This window comes from Chelonoidis abingdonii, chromosome 8 (assembly GCF_003597395.2).
Source record: "Chelonoidis abingdonii isolate Lonesome George chromosome 8, CheloAbing_2.0, whole genome shotgun sequence".
NCBI lineage: Eukaryota > Metazoa > Chordata > Testudines > Testudinidae > Chelonoidis > Chelonoidis abingdonii.
Genome location: NC_133776.1, coordinates 52,376,658 through 52,396,548, shown reverse-complemented (window position 1 = coordinate 52,396,548; position 19,891 = coordinate 52,376,658). Strand labels below are relative to the sequence as shown.

Genomic DNA, 19,891 nt, shown 5'->3' with positions numbered 1-19,891 from the left:
CTCCTCAGCACCCCAGACCCAGAACTGTACAAAGGATTCCCCTTTCGCAGCCACCAGAACCCCTACCTTCCCATCAACCATAGGTGGGAAAAATACTGGGAGGAGACAGCCAGAAACTCAGCCAGCCAGAGCTGAGCCTAGCAAAAAAAAATAATAATTGTGGAACTATCATGCCACAAACACGTCACCTTCAGATTGTTCACTCTACTTGTAGGTTATACTCCTTTCCCTTACCCTCCTCTCTCTTGCTGATCAAGGCAGTGTCCAGTTCTGGTGTCCCCCATTCAAGAAGGATGTTGATAAATTGGAGAGGGGTTCAGAGAAGAGCCACGAGAATGATTAAAGGAGTAGAAAACCTGCCGTAGAGTGACAGACTCACGGAGCTCAGTCTATCTAGCTTAACAAAGAGAAGGTTAAGGACTGACATGATCACAGTCTGTAAGTATCTATATGGGGAACATATATCTAAAAATGGGCTCTTCAGTCTAGTGGAGAAAGGTCTAACACGCTCAATGGCTGGAAGTTGAAGCAAGACAAATTCAGACTGGAAGTAAGATCTTAATTTTTAAGAGTGAGAGTAATCAACCACTGGAACAATTTACCGAGGGTCACGGTGGATTCTCCATCACTGACAATTTTTAAATCAAGACTGGATGTTTTTCTAAAGGATCTGCCCTAGGGATTATTAGGAGGAGTTCCCTGGCCTGTGCTATACAGGAGATCAGACTATCACAATGGTCCTTTCTATCCTTGTAATATGTGAATTTTAGGCAGGGATTGTCTCTTACACTATGTATAGCAGCTAGCAAAACGAGGCCTGATCTTGGTTAGGGTCTTGGGTGCTACTGCAATACACATAAATAATAATCAACCTAAAAGCACATCCACAAGGAGTAGGAAGTGCATGATTTAGGCACCTGCAAACTGAAAGATAAAATGAAGTTATGAAGTTTTGAAAATATTCCATAGCCGATGCACAGTAGAAAAGAGCTTTTAGACTACAGGATGGTAACCTAGTAATCCTCTTTTGTCCTAGGCCTGTAGAGATGTTAACTACCCACTTCACCTTGCATGATCTCTTGCAACATGTGTTAACTCCTTCTCTGTTCCACACTTGTATGTAGCTGTGACACTCCGAGTTCCTTTCCCAGAGCTGAAGAAGAGCTCTGTATAACTTGAAAGCTTGTCTCTCTCACCAACAGAAGTTGGTCCAGTAAAAGATATAACGTCACCCAGCTTCTCTGTCATTAGCTTTTACACAGACATTTCAAACATGAATGTAGTATGCATGCACACACAGCTATTTAACTATCCACTGAAATTCCTCCTTCACCAAGAGAATTCAAAACATGCAAGCATAGGCACCGACTTTAGCAACATTTCTCAAATGCAGCCACTGTGGTCTCATGTGGCCGCCAGGGGCTTTTCATGAGCAAATGACAGCCTCCGGGGGGGAAGAGGGGGGCAAAGCATCAGCCCCTCCACCATCCTGCGCCACCTCTGGAGAGAAGTGGGGCACAACGCTGCAGAAGCAAGGTGAGTTCCTGACCCACTTTGGGGGAGGGGGGTTGGGCTGCAGGCTCTAGCAGTGAGACTTCAGGAACCTGGCTGTGCAGTCCCAGGCTCTGACTCCAGGGCAGGGGGTACTGACCCCGCCCCCAGCTCTTGCCACACAGCCATGGCCTCTAGCTGCAGGGTTTCAGCCTGTGGCCCCTGGTTCCAGCTGTGTGGCAACAGGCGTTGGCTCTCGGCTCCAGTCCCGGGCTCCAACTGTGCAGTGTCAGGCACTGGCCACAGGTGCCAACCCGCAGCCGCATGGCAACAGGCTCCAATCACAGAGCTTTGGGTGCCAAGCCCTGGCTCTGGCAGCAGAGCTTCAGTTTGCCTCTGGCCCCCAGTTCCGGCAGTGCGGTGGTGGGCACCGGCCCCGGACTCCAACCATGTGGCCCCAGCCGCTGGTGCTGATCCCCTCCCCAGCTGCACGGCAGCAGGCACCAAAGCACAGCTCTGTACCTGGGCTCCAGCCACGCTGTGACAGGAGTTGGTCCCAGGTGCTGACTCCTGGCCCTGGCCACACAGCAGCGAGCGCTGGCTCCAGCCACTCAATGGCAGGTGCTGACTCTTGGCTCCAGCACCCAGCTCCAAGCTCTGGCCATGTGGTAGCAGGCACTAGTCCCGGGGGCTGGCCCATATCTCTGGCTGAATGGCAGTGGGCAGTACTAAGTGTGCTGTGATCGGGGCGGCTCTAGGCACCAGAGCAGCAAGCATGTGCCTGGGGCGGCAAGCCAGGAGGCTAGGTGGCGTGCCGATCATCATGAGGGCAGCAGTCAGGGAGCCTTTCTGCAGGAGGTCCGCCACTCCCGCATCTTCGGCAGTGGATACGCCGAAGGCACGTGACCGGGAGATCACCCACAGAACCACTGCCAAATCTGCAGAAATGCCACTGCAGGCACCCTGACTGCTGTGCTTGGGGCGGCGAAAAAACAGAGAGCTGTCCCTGGCTGTGATATTAACAAATATCACTGTTCACCGCAAGCCCCAGGACCCACTAAGCCCTGCATGGGGCAGGGAAAGGAGAGGTGAAGGGGGATCAGGGCCGGCTCTAGGCACCAGCAAACCAAGCACATGCTTGGGGCGGCACATTTTCAGGGGCGTCATTCATGTTTTTTTTTTTGCTTTGAGTGGCCAAAGCCTAGAGCCAGCCCTGGCAGCAGCAGCATGTCATGCACGGGAGGCGCCCTGGGGCTGCTGCAGTTTGCACCGCGGGGGAGCAACACTCGCACCTTGTGGCTGGGCTGGGCAGGCTTCAAGCAGGGGACACTCGGGCTGGAGGCTGCCCCGCTCCAGGTTCTGCAGGGTAGCCGCCCCCCCAGTGCAGCAGCCAGGGCTGGGCGAAGAGGTCCGAGCCACCCAGGGACTGCGGCAGGGTGGCCAGGAGCAGCAGCAGGGCCATAGAGGGTGGGGCACTGCCATGTGGGGTCCACATCCCACTCTCAGGGGCTCTGCTCCCTCTCAGACTATCCTGTCCCAGTCCCTCAGCCCCATGCTGGGGTGATCCCCCAGCTCTGCCCTCCCAGGTTCTGGCCCGTCCTGGAGGCAGAAGCCCTGGCTGGAGAGACCCTGGGCTGAGAAGCAGCCTGGGAGCCCCACAGCTTACTCCAACCTTGCCAGCGCCGGACCAGCTGGAGGTGAGGGGGGAGCGGGCGGAGTCAGCACTGGTGGGGCAGCCAAAAATTGTTTTGCTTGGGGCGGCAAAAACCTAGAGCTGGTCCTGAGGGGGATACAGCATTATTTTTGTTATTGACTCGGCCAAAAAACCCTACAACTATAAATGACAATGATTTGGATGTAAATCTGTGCATATTTAATTGTTTTTCTTAAAGTTAATTAAGTATTTTAGGAAAAAAGTATCAGTGCAGCCACCACTGAGAGTTGGTGGTTGCACTCTGAGGCCACCAAAAAATTTGTTGTGAAAACCCCTGGACTATAGGCTGGAGCACACACAGAAAAAATATCATGGATGCTCAGCACCCACCAGCCACAGCTGTTCAGCAGCTGGGGGACGTGCTTGGGGGAGGGTGAAGAGCAGCAAGTGGGCGGGGTCTTGGGGAAAGGGTTGGAGAGGGTCAAGAAAAGACAGAGAGGACGGAACACGGGGAGGAAGCAGAGCAGGGGTGAGGAGAGGCGGAGCGGGGGTGGGGCCTTGGGGCAGGGTATAGGGGAGCATCCTCAGGGGGAAAAAAGAAAACTTAGCATTTATGCATGCAAGGAATGTTAAAAGCTGATTTCTCCCCAACCACAAGACTTCACTGAAATCACACGGCTTAAAGGAGAGCACAGGGAGGTTTTGAGTCTGCAGCTGAAGTTCCAGTCCCACCCCTACAACTGACCCCTTTTAATAATATTTTGTACATAGCATTTTGCAACCATTATTTTTCACTTGCTCTTTAAAGCTCTTAACTGTGCAGACCTCAGCTATATGTAAGACCTCTTTCATAACAGAACTGTTTAATACTTAATACATAGCATTGTTCAATCTTAGATCTCAACGTGCATAATAAAGGCAGGTGAGTCTCATTACAATGATTGAACTTGCCTTCACTCAGTAAGTTCTTCACACACAACCCACCCACTGACACACAAACAGCTAATTGAGCTAGTTCTCCTGCAGGAGTGGAAGGCAGGAAGTAGATAAATGTTGCTGCCATTTCTAAATATTGAGAGGTACTTTTATGCTGCAGTGATGGGGTCAAATCCATGTCCAGTTTACAGGTGGGTACACACAGGGCCACCGACAGCGGGTTCAGGCCCCGGTGAAAAATTTTTTTTCAGGCCCCCCAGCAAGGGCGGACCGGCGAAACAGGGCCAACAAAGCCAGGGAAGCCAGGCCCAAGACCCCCTTCCGGACCGCCAGACCCCGGTAATTTGTACCAGTTCCCCACCCTCCATCAGCCCTGGGTACACAGAATTGAAATGACTTCCCCAAAGCCATTTCATAACAGAGCTGGGAATAGAAACCAGGTGCACTGAACCCTAGTTTGGTGCCCTATGCAGTGCAGTTCTAGAGATCAGTTTTCCTACTACCAAGAAGTCAAGCAGTTTTCAACCAGATGCTGAATAGGTGTGAAAGCCTGACCTTTGGTCTTTTAATATTCCAGTTGTCATATCATTTTATCTCTATTGAAAACCAAAAACCAACGAACACTAGTTCTGATGCAACATTAAGGTTGAGAAATCAGAAGTCAGGAAGTACAGAGTAAGAATAAAAGCCCATTCTTAGTTCTGACAACTTGTGTTTATGCCATAAAACACGATCCCTCTTTTTATCATTATATATTATTTACCAAATAATATAAAATATAATAGAATGCAAACTGGGATTTCTGATCGGACTTGACTTACAATAAATAACAGTGCATAACTTCTTAAAACTTGGCTTGATTTTTAAGTCTCTATGCAATCTACAGAACAAACCAGGTTTGAAATTGGTTCAGTAGTTTAAAAATTATGAAAAAGTTTAAAGCTGAATGGTTCAAAACTCCAGATAGTTTCCTACTTGTATAAAGCTTTCTTAGCAGCTCATCCACAGAGCTGTACTGGTTTTTACCTCATAACCAGCTTATAATTCTACACCTCAAACTGAGTCACTATAGACTTCTAAAGGGAAGATTCAGGCATAGAGCTGAGTGAAAAATCAGAATTTCCATTCTGGGGGAAATGCCACAATTTCAACCTTTTCTTTTTTGCAGAACGAAAAGTTTAGAAGAATTTTGATTCAGAAATTTCAAAATGTCTTGTGACTATATCTGCAGTCGTATGACTCCCATGATGCACCATGCTACTCAGGGTCAGTCTTTACTGCAGAGTTAACTCAAATGATCTACACTTAAGTTACTCCCCTTGAGTTAGCTTAGCTTGAGTGAGAAACTAGTAGCCATGCTATGAAATGACATGCTAGCTTCTGTGTCCACATTAGTGCTGCACTCACTTGTGTATGATGCTAAAACTTCTGGGGACCCATTCTGTGGTTCTCTGTACTGCACTAAGGTCAGTTACTGTATGAATCTTTTCCCAGTAAATTGTGGAGAACTAGTCTGTCCTTTTTGGGCAAACAGGGGGAATTGTGCGAAGGCTCTGGAGGACTAGCGGCACTTGAGTGGCACTAGCCTGTATTCATACTACAGAGTGGTAATGTTGGCAGCTAACTCAAGCTTTAGTCTCTACCCCCTGGCGGGCTAGACAACTGGCGTTAAAATCACCATCAGACTTGAGTAAAGTGGTTTTGTTTGTAGATGGGACTCAGGGCAACACTCAAGTTAGAACATGAGTTAACTGCAGTGAAGACAAGTGCTAAATCAAAGAGGAGACCATGTTGCATCATGGGAGATGTAGTCCAGCCAGAGACCTGGAGACTAGGGAAGAATGGGGACATCAGGCATCCAAACTACAACTCCCATGAAGCAGTGTGCCACCATAGGAAGATGAAATGTAATGTTGAACTGACGTGAAAGAAACATTTCAGTTCAGCAAATCAAAATATTTCAATTTGCATTGAACCATCCTGAAACAAAATAATCTATTTTAATTTTCCGTCAGGAAAAACTGAAAAATTTCACCCAGGAGTTGAAACTGCATTTTCTGTCCAAAAACCCCACATTTGGATGGAAAAATTCTGACCAGCTGTAATCAGAACAAAAAAGGAGTAACCCAGATTGGTGGATTATTAGCACCATCCAGAATGGCAATAGGGGAAGAAAACAACCCAATGAGCCGTCGCTTGAGGGGTATCACCTAACACCAGTAGAGGTCTGTATAAGTGGGGAAAGAGGCTGGGTGGTGCAATGGGATAATTCACTAGCTATTTCTTTCAGGAGATCCAGACAATCTAGAGATGGACCAGAGGAGCAGTGGCAGAGGATGAATCTACATCCATACTGTGACGTTGCACTCTATATGATTTATGGAAATATGCTTATGAGAGTGAATATGATGTAACTGGAATATGTTTCATGCAAAAGGTCTCTTGTAAATTATCAAAACAAAGGTTATAACCTACTGACTATATTCCTCCTATTTGTATGCATGTAACATTCTTGTATCTGAAGCTAGAAATATGAAGTACAACTCTGAGGTCCTATTGTAATTATGTGAAAGTGGGCTATTAATGGTGGTTTAGAATCTTGATGGCTCCCATTGACTAGGACAATTGGTTGTAAATGGTTTATTTACCTGCAAGCCTTCCTGTGTACCTGTGGGCCAACCCAGGAAGAATGGAGACTAGGGGCTCGGCTACCCTTGCAAGTTGCAGTGCTGGTGAGGGGGTTACAGAGCTGCAACTTACTCGGTGTCCACACTTACAAAGCTCAGCCAGCGCTGCAACTCCCTGGCTGCAGCGCTGGCTGTACTCCTGGTCTGCTACGGGTGTAGCGAATCCAGCGCTGGTGATGCAGCGCTGCTCATCAGGTGTGGACACTCCACCACGCTGTTATTGGCCTCCAGGGTATTAAGAGTATGCCAGAAATCCTGTCTACAACAAACCGGAAGGTACTCCCAGGAGCTACAAACACAGCTGCTCTTTGCTCCAGCGAGCAAGCCGAGCCAAGGCTTTGGAATGTTCACAGCTGTTGCTTGAGGAGACAAACAGCAGGGCGGGGGGGAGGGAGTCCGTCGGAGAACGTGCTTATCTGGTCTGAAGCCTTTTTACATTTAAGAGTGATTGAGAGAGAGGTGGGGGAAAATGGCCAGAATTTGCAAGGCAGGGAGCTCACAGTGTCTGCTCCAAAAATCCGCTCTCTCTGTCTCCCGACGCTCCCTGTCACACTCCACCCCACCCCCCGCTTTTGAACTTGCAAGGCAGGGAGCTGTCACAGTGTCTGCTCCAAAAATCCGCTCTCTCTGTCCCCCGACGCTCCTGTCACACCCCCCCCCTTTTGAAAAGCACGTTGCAGCCACTTGAACGCTGGGATAGCTGCCCACAATGCACCATTCCCAACGCGCTGCAAATGCTGCAAATGTGGCCACACTGCAGCGCTGGCAGCTGTCAGTGTGGCCACACTGCAGCGCTGTTCCTACACAGTTGTACGACCACAGCTGTAACTCCCAGCCTGCACATTTCCAAGTGTAGCCATACCCTAGGGGTCTTAACTGACATGTGGTCATGTCACATAATACTGGAATACATCTTAATCCTTGTACTTTTCCATTGATGAGGCGAAGGTGGAGACAAGCACAAGACAAAAATTCCCGCTTGTGCCAAAGCTATAAAAAAATCCCTGCTTACCACCTGAGATGTCTGCTGGAACTAACAAGGACTGTGCCAGGAGAAAGGATTCGGCCCAGACTAGGAAGGAGTCTAGTCTGTGAAAGAAACTTACTGGAACATCTCTGAGGGTGAGATTTACCTGTATCAGTTTCTTAATGTATTAGGCTTAGACTTGGGTGTTTTTGCTTTATTTTGCTTGGTGACTTACTTTGTTCTGTCTGTTATTACTTGAAACAGTTTAAATCCTACATTTTATATTTAATAAAATCACATGTTTATTAATAAACCCAGAGTAAGTGATTAATACCTGGGGGAACAAACAGCTGTGCTATAGTGTTATAGAGGGTGGACAATTTATGAATTTACCCTGTATAAGCTTTATACAGAGTAAAACAGATTTATCTGGGGTACAGGCTCCCAGAAAGGCTGAACACTGGGCACTGGAAAAGTCCCTGTTAACAGAGACGCTCCTGGGCTGAGTGAATCTCAGTTTCAGTGAACTGCAGAGAGGCATGGTCCAACCTCTGGGTCTGTGCTGGAGTGTCTAACTCAGCAAGACAGGAGTGGAGAGGCACCCTGTTCTTGCAGGAGGGTTGTTCTCAGTGGTATCCCAGCTCATAGAGTGACAGTCTCAAGGGGAGTCTCTGTGATTGAACCCATCACACATACAATGAAAAATGAGGGCAGGAAAGCAGTGAAAAGATCTTTCTGTACCTCTGCTGAGATCTCACACACCCACTAGCAAAGAACAACCCCACACAAGAGACAAAGAGAGAAAACACCTCATCTTGCCATACTTACACCTTTTGATAATCATTATTATTCATATAGCACCAAATATATGTTAGGTGCTGTCACAGTTCAGGGCAACTGCACCTGTGTTTCCCCTCAGTGGTACAGCAAGGGGCCCCAGCATCCCAGCCATCACCTCTCTTGGGTGGAGACCTGTGTCTCTTTTCTTCCTGAACAGGGTGTCTTCAGGCTGAACAGTTCCCAGCAATTATTCCAGTATTACTCCCAGGAAAAGACAATCTGTCTGAGCACACCTGCTTGCTTTCTTTCCAGGGACTAATAGTGTTTTCTGATCACAATTAAGCTACCACACAGCTCTTCCTAAGCAAGCACATTTATTCTTTGGGTAAAAGCACTCCAGAGGAAACATATTAAAAACAATAAGAGAACCTATGTGCATGCAGATAAACTTACCAGAGGTCACTCCAACTCCACCATAGCAGGAGAAGTTCTTTCACACCCCACAAAGCAGTCTCTTCTATGGTCAGAAGCCTCAGCTCAGAACCAGCACCCAGTCTTATGAGGCCTCAGATGGTCAAATCTTTCCAACCCTAAAGATTGGGGCCCTCTGATTTGCTGAATCAGGGAGAAGGCCCTGAGTCATCTTTCCGTGAGGTCCTTTCTGTGTCTGTTGGTCTCTAGAGAATCCAGATTGTCTCTCTGAACTGCCCGCATGTAACAGGTGATCAACAAACAACAGGTGCCCCCCTCAGGACGAAGCTTCAAAGACTGAGTATGTAGGTGAGGTGTTGCAATGTGCTCACCTCACGTATTTCCTAGGAGCTCCACTTCACACTTCTGGTACCCAAAAAGTCCTCAGAAGTTCCTAATCCATCCCAGAGATTGCACTAGTCAGTCTCCTGTAGAAGCTCCACAATAACACATTTACACTTGCATTTTTAATACATAGATCCCAAGGTATTAAACTTAATTCAATAACATTTATCTTAATTTCATAAGGTGTGTCCAGGGGAGTGTCAGAGCAGTCACAGGTGCTCCCAGATGAGAAGACTGAGTCTAAGCTCCATAGAACTCGCAATCTAAATCTCTACCACTAGGAGCAACAAAGTAAGCCATAATGGCAGAGCTATCCACCGGTCACAGATCCCTTACCTTCTAGCATGGTGACCCATGCACTCCCATCACATAGATAGAGGCCTTTCCGAGAAGCGTTAAACCAGAACTGGGCCTTTTCATTCTTCGTGCAGGGAGGTCGGGATCCCAGAGTCACTTTCATGTCAGTCTCTGAACACAAAACAAAAGCAAACAGGTCCCTTTAATGCCCTCGATACAATGAAAGATTAAATCGGACCATTAAAAATGGAGACCCACTGTGCACATTGCCCTGCCTGAGTGTATAGCGTAGGGTGGCCTGGATTGGATAGAGACTCCTATGGATCACAGTGGGTTACATGGCTTAGGACCCACACCCCACAAAGCGCCTAGGCACACCCTTAACTTGAAGTACGTCAGTGTAGCCCCCTCCTGTCAATTAGAGTATGGCTGTGCTTAATGTCATCATGTGCTTTAGTGTTGTGCTGAATGGGGCCTTCACTCACGAGAAAGAGACTGCATGTCCACTTTGCAGGAGCAATAGCAAGGGCACTGCTCCAAGAAAAAGCCAGACTCAGCAAATATGCTGCAGAGCTCCGAGGGCCTAACCGATTCCATATCTGTTAAGGCCTCAGGTCCAGAAATTTGTAGATATCATACAAATGTACACGAGCTTAATTTGCATATCGATCACTATGCATTGCCTCATTTCCATATGTTTTTAAAGTGGAAAAATGTTTCTTTTTTTTAAATTTTCTCCCTCTACTCCGAGCTCTCCCCCTGGTATCTGTTATTCTGTTACGGGGACAAGCAGCCTATCCAAGTCAGGTCTAGGGGACGTCTACACTTGGAGCTGGGGGCATGATCCCCAGCTGGAGGGGACATGCCCGTGCTAGCTGAGATGGAGCACTAAAAGTAGAGGGTAGCCACAGCAGTGTGAGCAGCAAGAAGAGCTAGCTGACCCGAGTATGGGCCTACAGTCTAGGGCATGTATGCACTCAAGGTGCTAACCTGTCGCACTGCTCGCACCACCATGGCTAGTCTCTATTTTCAGCATGCTAGACTGATCAGGGCTAGCCCGTGTATGTCTCCTAGAGCCAGGATCACACTCCAGGCCATACCCTTAGGGAGACTGGAGCATAAATACAAACTGGAATTAAACACTTGAGCCCAGACGCTGCAGGGGGAGAGGGGGATGTTCTACTATCCCAGCCAACCCCCCCAAAACATAACACCCCCTCTCTCTGCTGAGTCTCCCCATTTCCCCATGAAAGCAGTTGAGATGGAGAGTCTGCCAGGGAAATGGGAGCTGTTCTCAATTCAGCTGCTAGTTCAGTTTCTCTGAGCCGCTTACTGCGGAACTCTCCAGAACCTAGTGTCACCTAACTCTTATTTGGGCTGGTGGGGCGGAACTGCTCTCTCTTTCTCTCCTCCTTCTGGCTCACATCACCCGCTGCCACAACCACCCTGCAGGCCACAGAGAGCACTGTCAGATCCCTCTGCTCTCAATGCCCAGCTCTCCTTTGCTCTCCAGTGACTCCCGAAACTCGGGCCTGATTCTCCTCGCTTTTACTCTGGTACAAATCAAGAGTAACTCACTGACATCTGAGGAATCACACTGGCATGAACCAGAGGAGAATCAGGCATGGAGACTTACTAATGGATTCATCCCAGAATTCCAGAGTGAGCTCCCCGCTCTATTCCCTTTGAGGACACAAAGAGCCCAGACCCCATCATCCTTCCACATGCTACAAGCCCTGGAAGAAGCTGCGCTATGCTTAGAATGATAGTAATTAGCCTGAAGAGGAAATAGAACCACAGCAGTACTTAGAATAACTGCATAGGGGGCAACGCTGGGCTGTTTTCTGAGCAAGAGAGACCAGCCCAGACCTGTTTCCACGGAGCTCCACACAGCAGTGCTCTTATGAGAATATTAATGTGCATTAGAGGCATTATATCCCCAGGACACCTCTCACTAGCTGATCTGCAATTCAGAGGGCACTGCCTTGCTCCCAAGCAATTCTCAGAAGTGGCCTTTGCAAACTGACATGTACCACAAAGATCAGACTCAGAAATGCAGCTTCTCATGCTATTTCCAATGGATAAAACCCGCTTCCTTATTGACAGGGCTTTGCAGAATTTGCCACCCAATCCACCCCTTGCCAGAACTGGACTCTAGCCTAAGCTTTCATGTTAAAAAAAAATTACGGTGGTAGTTATTATGGTACTGACAAACCCCTTCCACAGAGGAACAGAATGCAAAACACAATAGTGCTGTCTGCCTGAGCCTGCAGACAGCTCGGCACAATGGATATGAATGGCCTGAACTGTCTCCATGCTACTTAATGAGCTCTTTGTCTAAAGTCTAATGAAGACTGAATGCTGGATTTATTTCAGGAGTGGGTCTTTGGACTGCTGTATGGGCCAACTCTCTTCCCTGCATCATCCCGCTGGGCCCCCTCTCCATATGCCCCATCCTAAGACTATTCCATAGTATCAACTCTTACCCAGACCAATAGACTAGACCAAACCAGTCATTTCTGGGCCAAGCCATTTTGGAGTTATGACAAGCCAAACAAAACCTTCAGAAGGGGAAAAAACTTTCATTTTTAACCCTTGTCTCTCTCAAAACCTTTGATCAACATGCCATTCATTTTTCAGGAAGATGCCCTCCCTAAAGTCATCCAGTAAGCTCGTAGCAGAACAAGAACCTAGATCTGCTGCTGCCCAGGCCCCTTACCTTAGTCACAGTACTATCCTTCTTCTAAATATTCTACTGTCTTGAGATAAGATTCTTCCTATACTGTACTGACAGGAAATTGCTTAGGGAAATAGCTAACAGCAATATGCAAGATAATGTAAGTGTTGTTCTGGGAAAGGAGATGAGCTACAGCTATTCCTTCCAAGCCTGGCACAGGTACATGATAGGAAATACCTTCAAGACTGCTCTGTTCCATGACTGATTCTGCAAGTTTCCAAGAAAAACAATAGGATAAAATCAATGGAAGACAAAAATTCCTTCCCCTGAGATGCAAAACACCTTGCAGCTCTTGCCTTCTTGCTATGCAGTCTGCTCACCATGGTTGGCTTTCCCATCAGACTAGCATCAGGCTATGAGCAGTTAGAAAGCAGCAATAAGCTTCTGCTCTAATGTTCTACTAATGCATGATGGTGAAGCACCTCGTGAACTATCAGTTGCATGTTACTGACCGTAAGGGTATTTCAGCACCTCATTGCTCGCTGGCTTCACTGGGAGATCCTGCAGTACTGGGGGGATGGAGAGCATGGCTAGCTTAAAGTTCATGTTAGTGCACATCCTTGAGGTAGCATCAGATCCTGGCAACAGGACTAGCTGTCTTAACAAGCCCTGAAAAGAGAGGAAGAAAAACTAGGGAGATCAAATCTATCAAGACTGCAGGTCATGGTGAATGAAAGGTGATGGTCTGTGGTTTGAATTTCCCTTAAACTCCTGCAGTCTGAGTGGGTGTGATTCATGAACAAGGATCAGAGTTTAATGATACCATCTTAGCTTTCCAAGATGTCCATCCACAGCAGTTCTAGAGCCATCATCACATCGTTGCCAAATTAGGGACCAAGAATGACCACAGGCAACTGTCCCCTTGCCTTTACAAAATCCACCAAAACTAGACACAATACTCCAGGTGTGGCCTCATCAGTACTGAATAGAGGGGAATAATCACTTCCCTTGATCTGCTGGCAATGCTCCTACTAATACAGCCCAATATGCCATTGGCCTTCTTGGCAATGAGGGCACACTGCTGACTCATATCGAGCTTCTCGTCCACTGTAATCCCCAGGTCCTTTTCTGCAGAACTGCTGCCTAGCCATTCGGTCCCTAGTCTGTAGTAGTGCATGGGATTCTTCCTTCCTGAGAGGGGGAGGGACAGCTCAGTGGTTTGAGCATTGGCCTGTTAAACCTAGAGTTATGAGTTCAATCCTTAAGGGGGCCATCTAGGGAACTGGGGTAAAAATCTGTCTGGGGATTGGTCCTGCTCTGAGCAGGGGGGTGGACTAGATGATCTCCTTAGGTCACTTCCAACCCTGATATTCTAAATGCAAGACTCTCCACTTGTCCTTGTTGAAACTCATCAGCTTTCTTTTGGCCCAATCTTCCAATTTGCCTAGGTCACTCTGGACATTCACCATGCCCACTTCTCAGAAAACACACAAGTTAACCTGATGTTATTGCCAATGGCTTGGCAAAGTAAAAGCAGCTTGAAATACAGACCTGATCATGGCACACAGAAGAAGGATTATGTCCTTGCTGCACCACCGTATGAGCTCAGGTCCCTCCCTTTGCTCACAGAGGATGGTAATTTACTGCTGGTACGTCTCAACAACAAATTACTTCCCCAACTCTCTGCACTGGCCAGAAAAGGGGAAGTGGAGTCAGTGCTCTGCCCATTCCCAGTCCAGCCCCACACATCTGCCCCACTCACTCCTGCAACTCGCCTCAGGCCCTGGTCTCTTGTATGGGGAAAAAGGCTGTCATTCAACCCCATAGGGACACCCAGGCCAAGCCACTGCCCTGCCCTTCAAGGGCTGCTCTTAAACCATGTCACCCTCAAGGTGAGCTTGGGGCAGAGCCCCAATGTGGGGATAGCACTCAGACCTCTCCAAGGCCTTCCTCCTGGGAGCTGCGCTAGCAGCACTCCGAGCCCAACCCAGCTCCTGAATGGCCTCTGTCCTCAGGGCCATGACTCTGTCAGCAAAGATGGAGGGAGGCAGGCCCCGAAGTGCCACCAGCCCCTTGCACAAGCAGAAGGCCCAGCACAGCGAGGCCTCTTCGCCCCTCCTGCAGCCTCACCAATACAGCCAAAGCCCCTCACGCCCAAGTTTCCCACCTCAGTCCTCCCAAACTACTAGCCTCTCCTTCCCCCAAACTCCTTTCTCCCTCTTCCCCAGCCCCCTCATTCTCTCCTCCCCCTCCTACCAACCCCCCAAACTCCTTCCCTAAACTCCTCCAAATACTCCCCTCCCCAGCCACTAACCCCCCAAATTGCCCTCCCTCAAACCCCCAAACCCTCCCTGTCCCCACTCACCAACCACCAAAATCTTCCCCTGCCCCCAGTAACACCCTCATTTTCTGGAGGGCCCTATTTCCTGGAACTCTGACAGCCCATCCAGAGGAAAGAACTTGGCATGTCCTGCAGGTGACTCAGCAATGGCACCCAACAGGTTGCTGGATTCTGTGTTCAAGAGCAGCAAGAAATGACTCCATTAGCAATCCTTTTCCTCCACGGTGTGCTCCACCTCTGAGCCCCTTCCACAACCTCCTTTGCAAGACTCGCTCACCAAGTTCTCCACCTGTGCAGCCAGTATTGGCAACTCAGTGGACTCTGGCTGATGGTTCTGACCCTGTGATCACAGGGTGGCTGCAGGCCATTCTCTTGCTTTCAAGTTATCCATGATGTCGCAAGCATGCTTCATTTCATATTTGTAGCCTGTGGATGTGGGCCTGAGGAAGGGAAGGTCTCCAGGCATAGATCACTGAGTGTGCAGAGAGTTTTATTTGTTGTTGCTGTTTCAGTGAAGGATGAGGCTGGTTTCAGGATAACCCATTTATCCAACTAGCACCAAGAGATGAGGGACAGGAGAAACAAATTACTGTCTAATGTTTTAATAACTCACCTGGCTGCATAGCTGACTCTGGAAAAGAGCTGTGAGATATTGCATCTCCTAACTGTCAGGGTGGTTAAGCACTGGAACAAATTGCCCAGGGACATTGCGGAATCTCCATCATCAGCGCTTTTTAAGAGCAGGTTGAACAAACACTTGTCAGGCATGGTCTAGATAATACTTAGTTCTGCCATGAGTGCAAGGGACTGGACTTGAAGTCTCTTCCAGTCCTTTGATTCTATGATAGGATAACTAATTTTCCAACAACATTCACTCTCACATTTAAATGAACTCTCTTTGGCCACATTTGCTGCCCTACGTGCTTGCTTTCCACAAACACTCAACCAGTTGAGATTTACTCACATCAGTGTTCAGAGAAACCCAATTTCAAAGTCAAACACATGAGTGTTTATGGGGAAACTAACTTTAAATCCCCACCCACAAGTATTTGGAGGTCCTTGCAATCTCATCCAGCCACAATACCATGTGACTTTCTGGCTACCACAGCTCAGATTTTAACTGGTGAGCACTGAAATTCTCAGGGAGACCGGCTCTCAGTTAATTCAGAAGGCAAAAAATCAATTCAATACAACATTGACTGAATAAATGTGGATAACTAATACATTAAAGGAAAATCACCAGGGATCACAGATATTCACCAAGCAGCAGAGATGCTAAATCTTGATGCATGTGTTGTGAATTATTTGCTCTGCTCTCTCAAGGAACTCACCATCAAGTTCCTAAGAAAGGGTGAAGCTGAGAGGCAGAAGTGTTGCAGCTTTTAGCACTGTGAAATAAACCCCGTCCCCAGTAGTCTAGGCCATGCATGTAGTGCCCAGCCGCTAGACTGAATCCATCCTGCCACACTTGGCTCTTACATTTGTATGTACAAAGAGCTCCCACACACTCCTAGGCTTTCACAGCTGAATAAGCTGCATGGGGGTTGGAATGAAAATGAGGTTCCCCCCCAGCTGATTAGATGCTGATATAGCAAGCCCAGCCACACTGGATCATTTCTCTGCACAGCTCTGCCAATGCACCTGAATCTGGCTCTGCAGCCCATCCCCTTATACCAGCCTTGATGCTCTCAGTGGTTGAGGCTGTCTGTTATGCTGGACTGTGCAGTGATGAAGTTAAACGAATTCTTTTTATTGCTCTGACTCGCTGGCACGGCACCTCCTGCTGGTCATCCTGGGAATTAGCTCAACTTCAGCTTCAGAGCACCCTCTGCTGGATAGTGTGTCACCTGCCACTGGCCCCGTGTCCTCTCAGACCCTGGTGTCCTTTGCCAGGAGTTCTGCCCCAGCAGTAACCGGATGCTCTGGGTCTCCCGCAACCCTCTATCCCCACCTTGCATCAGTGGCTACTGCTAGTCATCATCTAGCCCCCACTCACTGGGGCAGACTACAGTCTATAAACCACTCATCACTGGCAAGGAGGGTTTGGACCTACTGCCTTTTCCTGCAGCCCACTACCTCTCTAGGCCTTCTTATCAGGCCACAGCCTGGGAGGTCTCAAGGCCTGAGCTCCCCAGCTCAGCCTGCCCCTTCCCCAGCACTGCTCTGTCTACAGTATCCTGAGCTCCCAGGCAGGTAGGTCCATCTCTTTCCAAAGCTAGAGACTCCTCAGCTCCTGGTTCCCAGCCCTTTTATCAGGGCCAGCTGGGCCCTAATTGAGCTGGCCACAGCTGTGGCTGCTTCCCCTATCAGCGTAGCTCGGTTGCTTTTGACCCCTGGCCTGCAGGAATGAGGCAGCTGCCCCACTACAGTCTTCACTGGGGAGAGGAGGTTGGCCGATGGAGACTCCTGTGACTGTGGGGCTTGTTTCCGGTCCTTAGTCCATTCACGTATCCGGGTGGAGTTCCTCTAGGCGGCGTCCACTGGCTCTCTTGACACCTTTGAGGAGCAGTGGGCGCTGTCCGGGGCTCTCTGCTTGATGTCCCCGTCAGGCTCCCTCCTTATGACCCTCTGACCTCACTCCTGTCCCTGTTCTTTCTTTAGTTGTCCCCCGAAATCAGTGGGGTTCTGAGGTCCTATAGATCCTCCCCTTAGGCTGGGGGAGGGATCTGTTAGCAATGGGCAGGCTTCCGCCCGCCCAGTTCCCAGAAACCCAATAGATACAGTCTTCACTGAAGAGGATATGAGGGAGATCCCCACACTTGAGCCATTCTTCTTAGGTGATAAATCTGAGGAACTGTCCCAGACTGATGAACAGCAGCTATCACAAGACTAGCAACAAAATCACGAGAACTGGCACCATTGCATATGTTTGGGTTTAAACTTGTCACAAAGGGGTTTGTAACTTAAACAAGACCTGTGTCAGAAAGCCCCAGGGGGAAACTGACTAGCTGCTCTTCACAACCCAAGCTGAGAGAAATGCAAAGACTGAACAAACAGCATAAATGGGGAAAGATCAATTAGGTTTTAAAAATTCCTTTAATCTGATGCTATTGTGCCATGTCCTGGGCATGCTCTGGGGCAGCAGAGAACCAGTCAAAGTCAGGCAGGGGATTGGTACCTCCCCTCAACCCCACCCCCTGCTCAGGGGCATGTTCCATGATGTCTCTTTCCCCTGGCAACGAGAGAGGGCATCAGGATAGCAATGCCCATGCACAGTGTTTCCCCAGCTCTACTGGGGAACACTTTTCTCCGTGGTTCTCAGTTAGCTGGGAACATTCATGGGCGGAGCAGCCTAAGACAGAGTGGTCAAACGCTGCAGCTGTTGGGCAGGAATGGGGGATGGTACCCAGGAGGGCCCTCCTCTGTGGTGATCAGGATGGGCACAACCTCTACCCCCACACCAGTGACCGGCCCCCTGAATTCCCCCAAACTCCAGGGGAGTCCTTATCATTTGACATGAGGATTTGTGGCTCTCTGTGTTTTGAGCACAGATGCAGCAGCACCCAAACACGCACAGGACTGGGTGAGTTGCTAAGGAGCCAGCTAATTTGTTTTCCCTGCTCCTGCCTGCCAAGTGATATGAGTTTGGGATTTCTCTGCTCCTGCTTTGCTACTAATCCAAGCAAGGAAACGGTCTTTAAAAAGCAACAAGGTTCTTACCCACCCATCATTTACTCAACCCCAAAACACAAAACCCTTTTGAAAGAAAGAAACGAATGCTACATCAGACACATGGATCAGTCTCCGGTATAAGACCCATGCACCTATCATTTCACTATAAATCAAGACGATTATACGCTTCACCTATTAAACTACATAGAAACCATTATTCTCAAACAAACTGTAAGTACTTTGACAAAACAAAATTTGGTGGCCAGTTAATAAATACATTTAATGGACATTACTTCCCTGTTTGCCAACACCTTTTAATGAAAATTATTTAGGGACAAAAACAGAGACAACAAAACCCCACCAAACCATTGTCCAGGGTGAAAGCTGTTCTCCTGTGATGAACTTGGCCTGATACTCTATGAGAATAAAGGGTTGCTGATTACATGGGCAATGGAAGGTTTATTATAATAATGATTGGTATTATTGATAGAGATTTATATTGTGGTAACACTCAAAGGCCCCATTCCTGCTCAGGGCCTCTTGGTGCAAAGCATGTAAGTAATAAACATGCAGCTGTGCTCCATTGTACTGGGTGCTGCATCAACACAATAAAAAGTCAGTCCCTGCCCCAAAGAGCTTCCAATCTAAGTACAAGAGGGGAGACAAAAGGCAGATACAGATCGATTCCCCTATCTAGTCACTTCATTGATCTTAAGTGCTTGCATTTGGTAACTAATGGGATCGGTGACACACACTGTTTTCACTCAGCAACCGTAACCTGCTGTGAAACAGGCAACTGAATAATGCTTGAATTTTGGTTGGTGTGGCTGTTCCAAAAATAAGAGTAATCTGGTATCTGCCATTGTCTTTAAGGGAGAAGCTGAGTGCACCATCCAAAAATAGCTAAAAGGAGTAATACCCCTGTCTTGCAAAAAGAACCACATGGGTAAATCCGTGTGCCCGATGCTCATAAAGGAACTCCACACTGGCACAGCAGTCTGCCCACATGCTATCAGTTGCAGGACGGGGGTCTACCCTATTAAGAAGTGACCCCAGATTTTCTAGGTTTGTTCTGCGACTTTGGTCATGCTGCCTCCCATCTGAATTCCGTACAGGGGGCAAAGACTTCATGGGAAGAAGCCCACGGTCTCGGCTCAGAAATGTGCTCACGTTTGCAGCCATAAATCAGCAGGGAACAGAAGCAGCCATGTGAATCTCTATCAAAATTCTGTAACTGCCACAATCGTGAATGGAGAAGCCACAACAGTGCAGATCAGCACCGTCCGTCCTGGCTCCAGTCCTACAGGGTTTGCTCACATTAGCAGAGCCATCCAGAGAATGTGTGATAAGCCCTTGCACCCTCAGGGAAATCCAAAGAACTCTGCAAAGAACTAAAGAGTTTCCCAGGACTGGCTTCTCTGCAGTATCCTGGCATCTCTCTACTGTGTATGGTGCAGGCAGGGGCTGTGGTTACTGGACGGATGCCTGGGCTTGTGAATAAAGAGCTAGAATGAAACCCAGCGTAGATACTATCAGGACAGTGACCGGAGGCCAATGTGGCTGGGAGCCAATATATGCTCAGGAACTGCCTTGGCCATTAGATGCTGTTTAAGGGAGGGAGACAATAGAGGCC

The 19,891-nt window shown here is 48.4% G+C and overlaps 1 protein-coding gene across 1 annotated transcript in view; it reads right to left on the bottom strand.

Moving 5' to 3' along the window:
• The window catches only part of TSPEAR (thrombospondin type laminin G domain and EAR repeats), an 87,399-nt gene that overhangs the window by 50,573 nt on the left and 16,935 nt on the right, over nt 1-19,891 (bottom strand). The window contains exons 5-6 of the mRNA XM_032772486.1: nt 12,818-12,974; nt 9,668-9,799 (exon numbers count right to left, since the gene is read on the bottom strand). Coding sequence (XP_032628377.1) covers nt 9,668-9,799; nt 12,818-12,974 — 289 coding nt within the window. The remainder of the gene's footprint in view (nt 1-9,667; nt 9,800-12,817; nt 12,975-19,891) is intronic.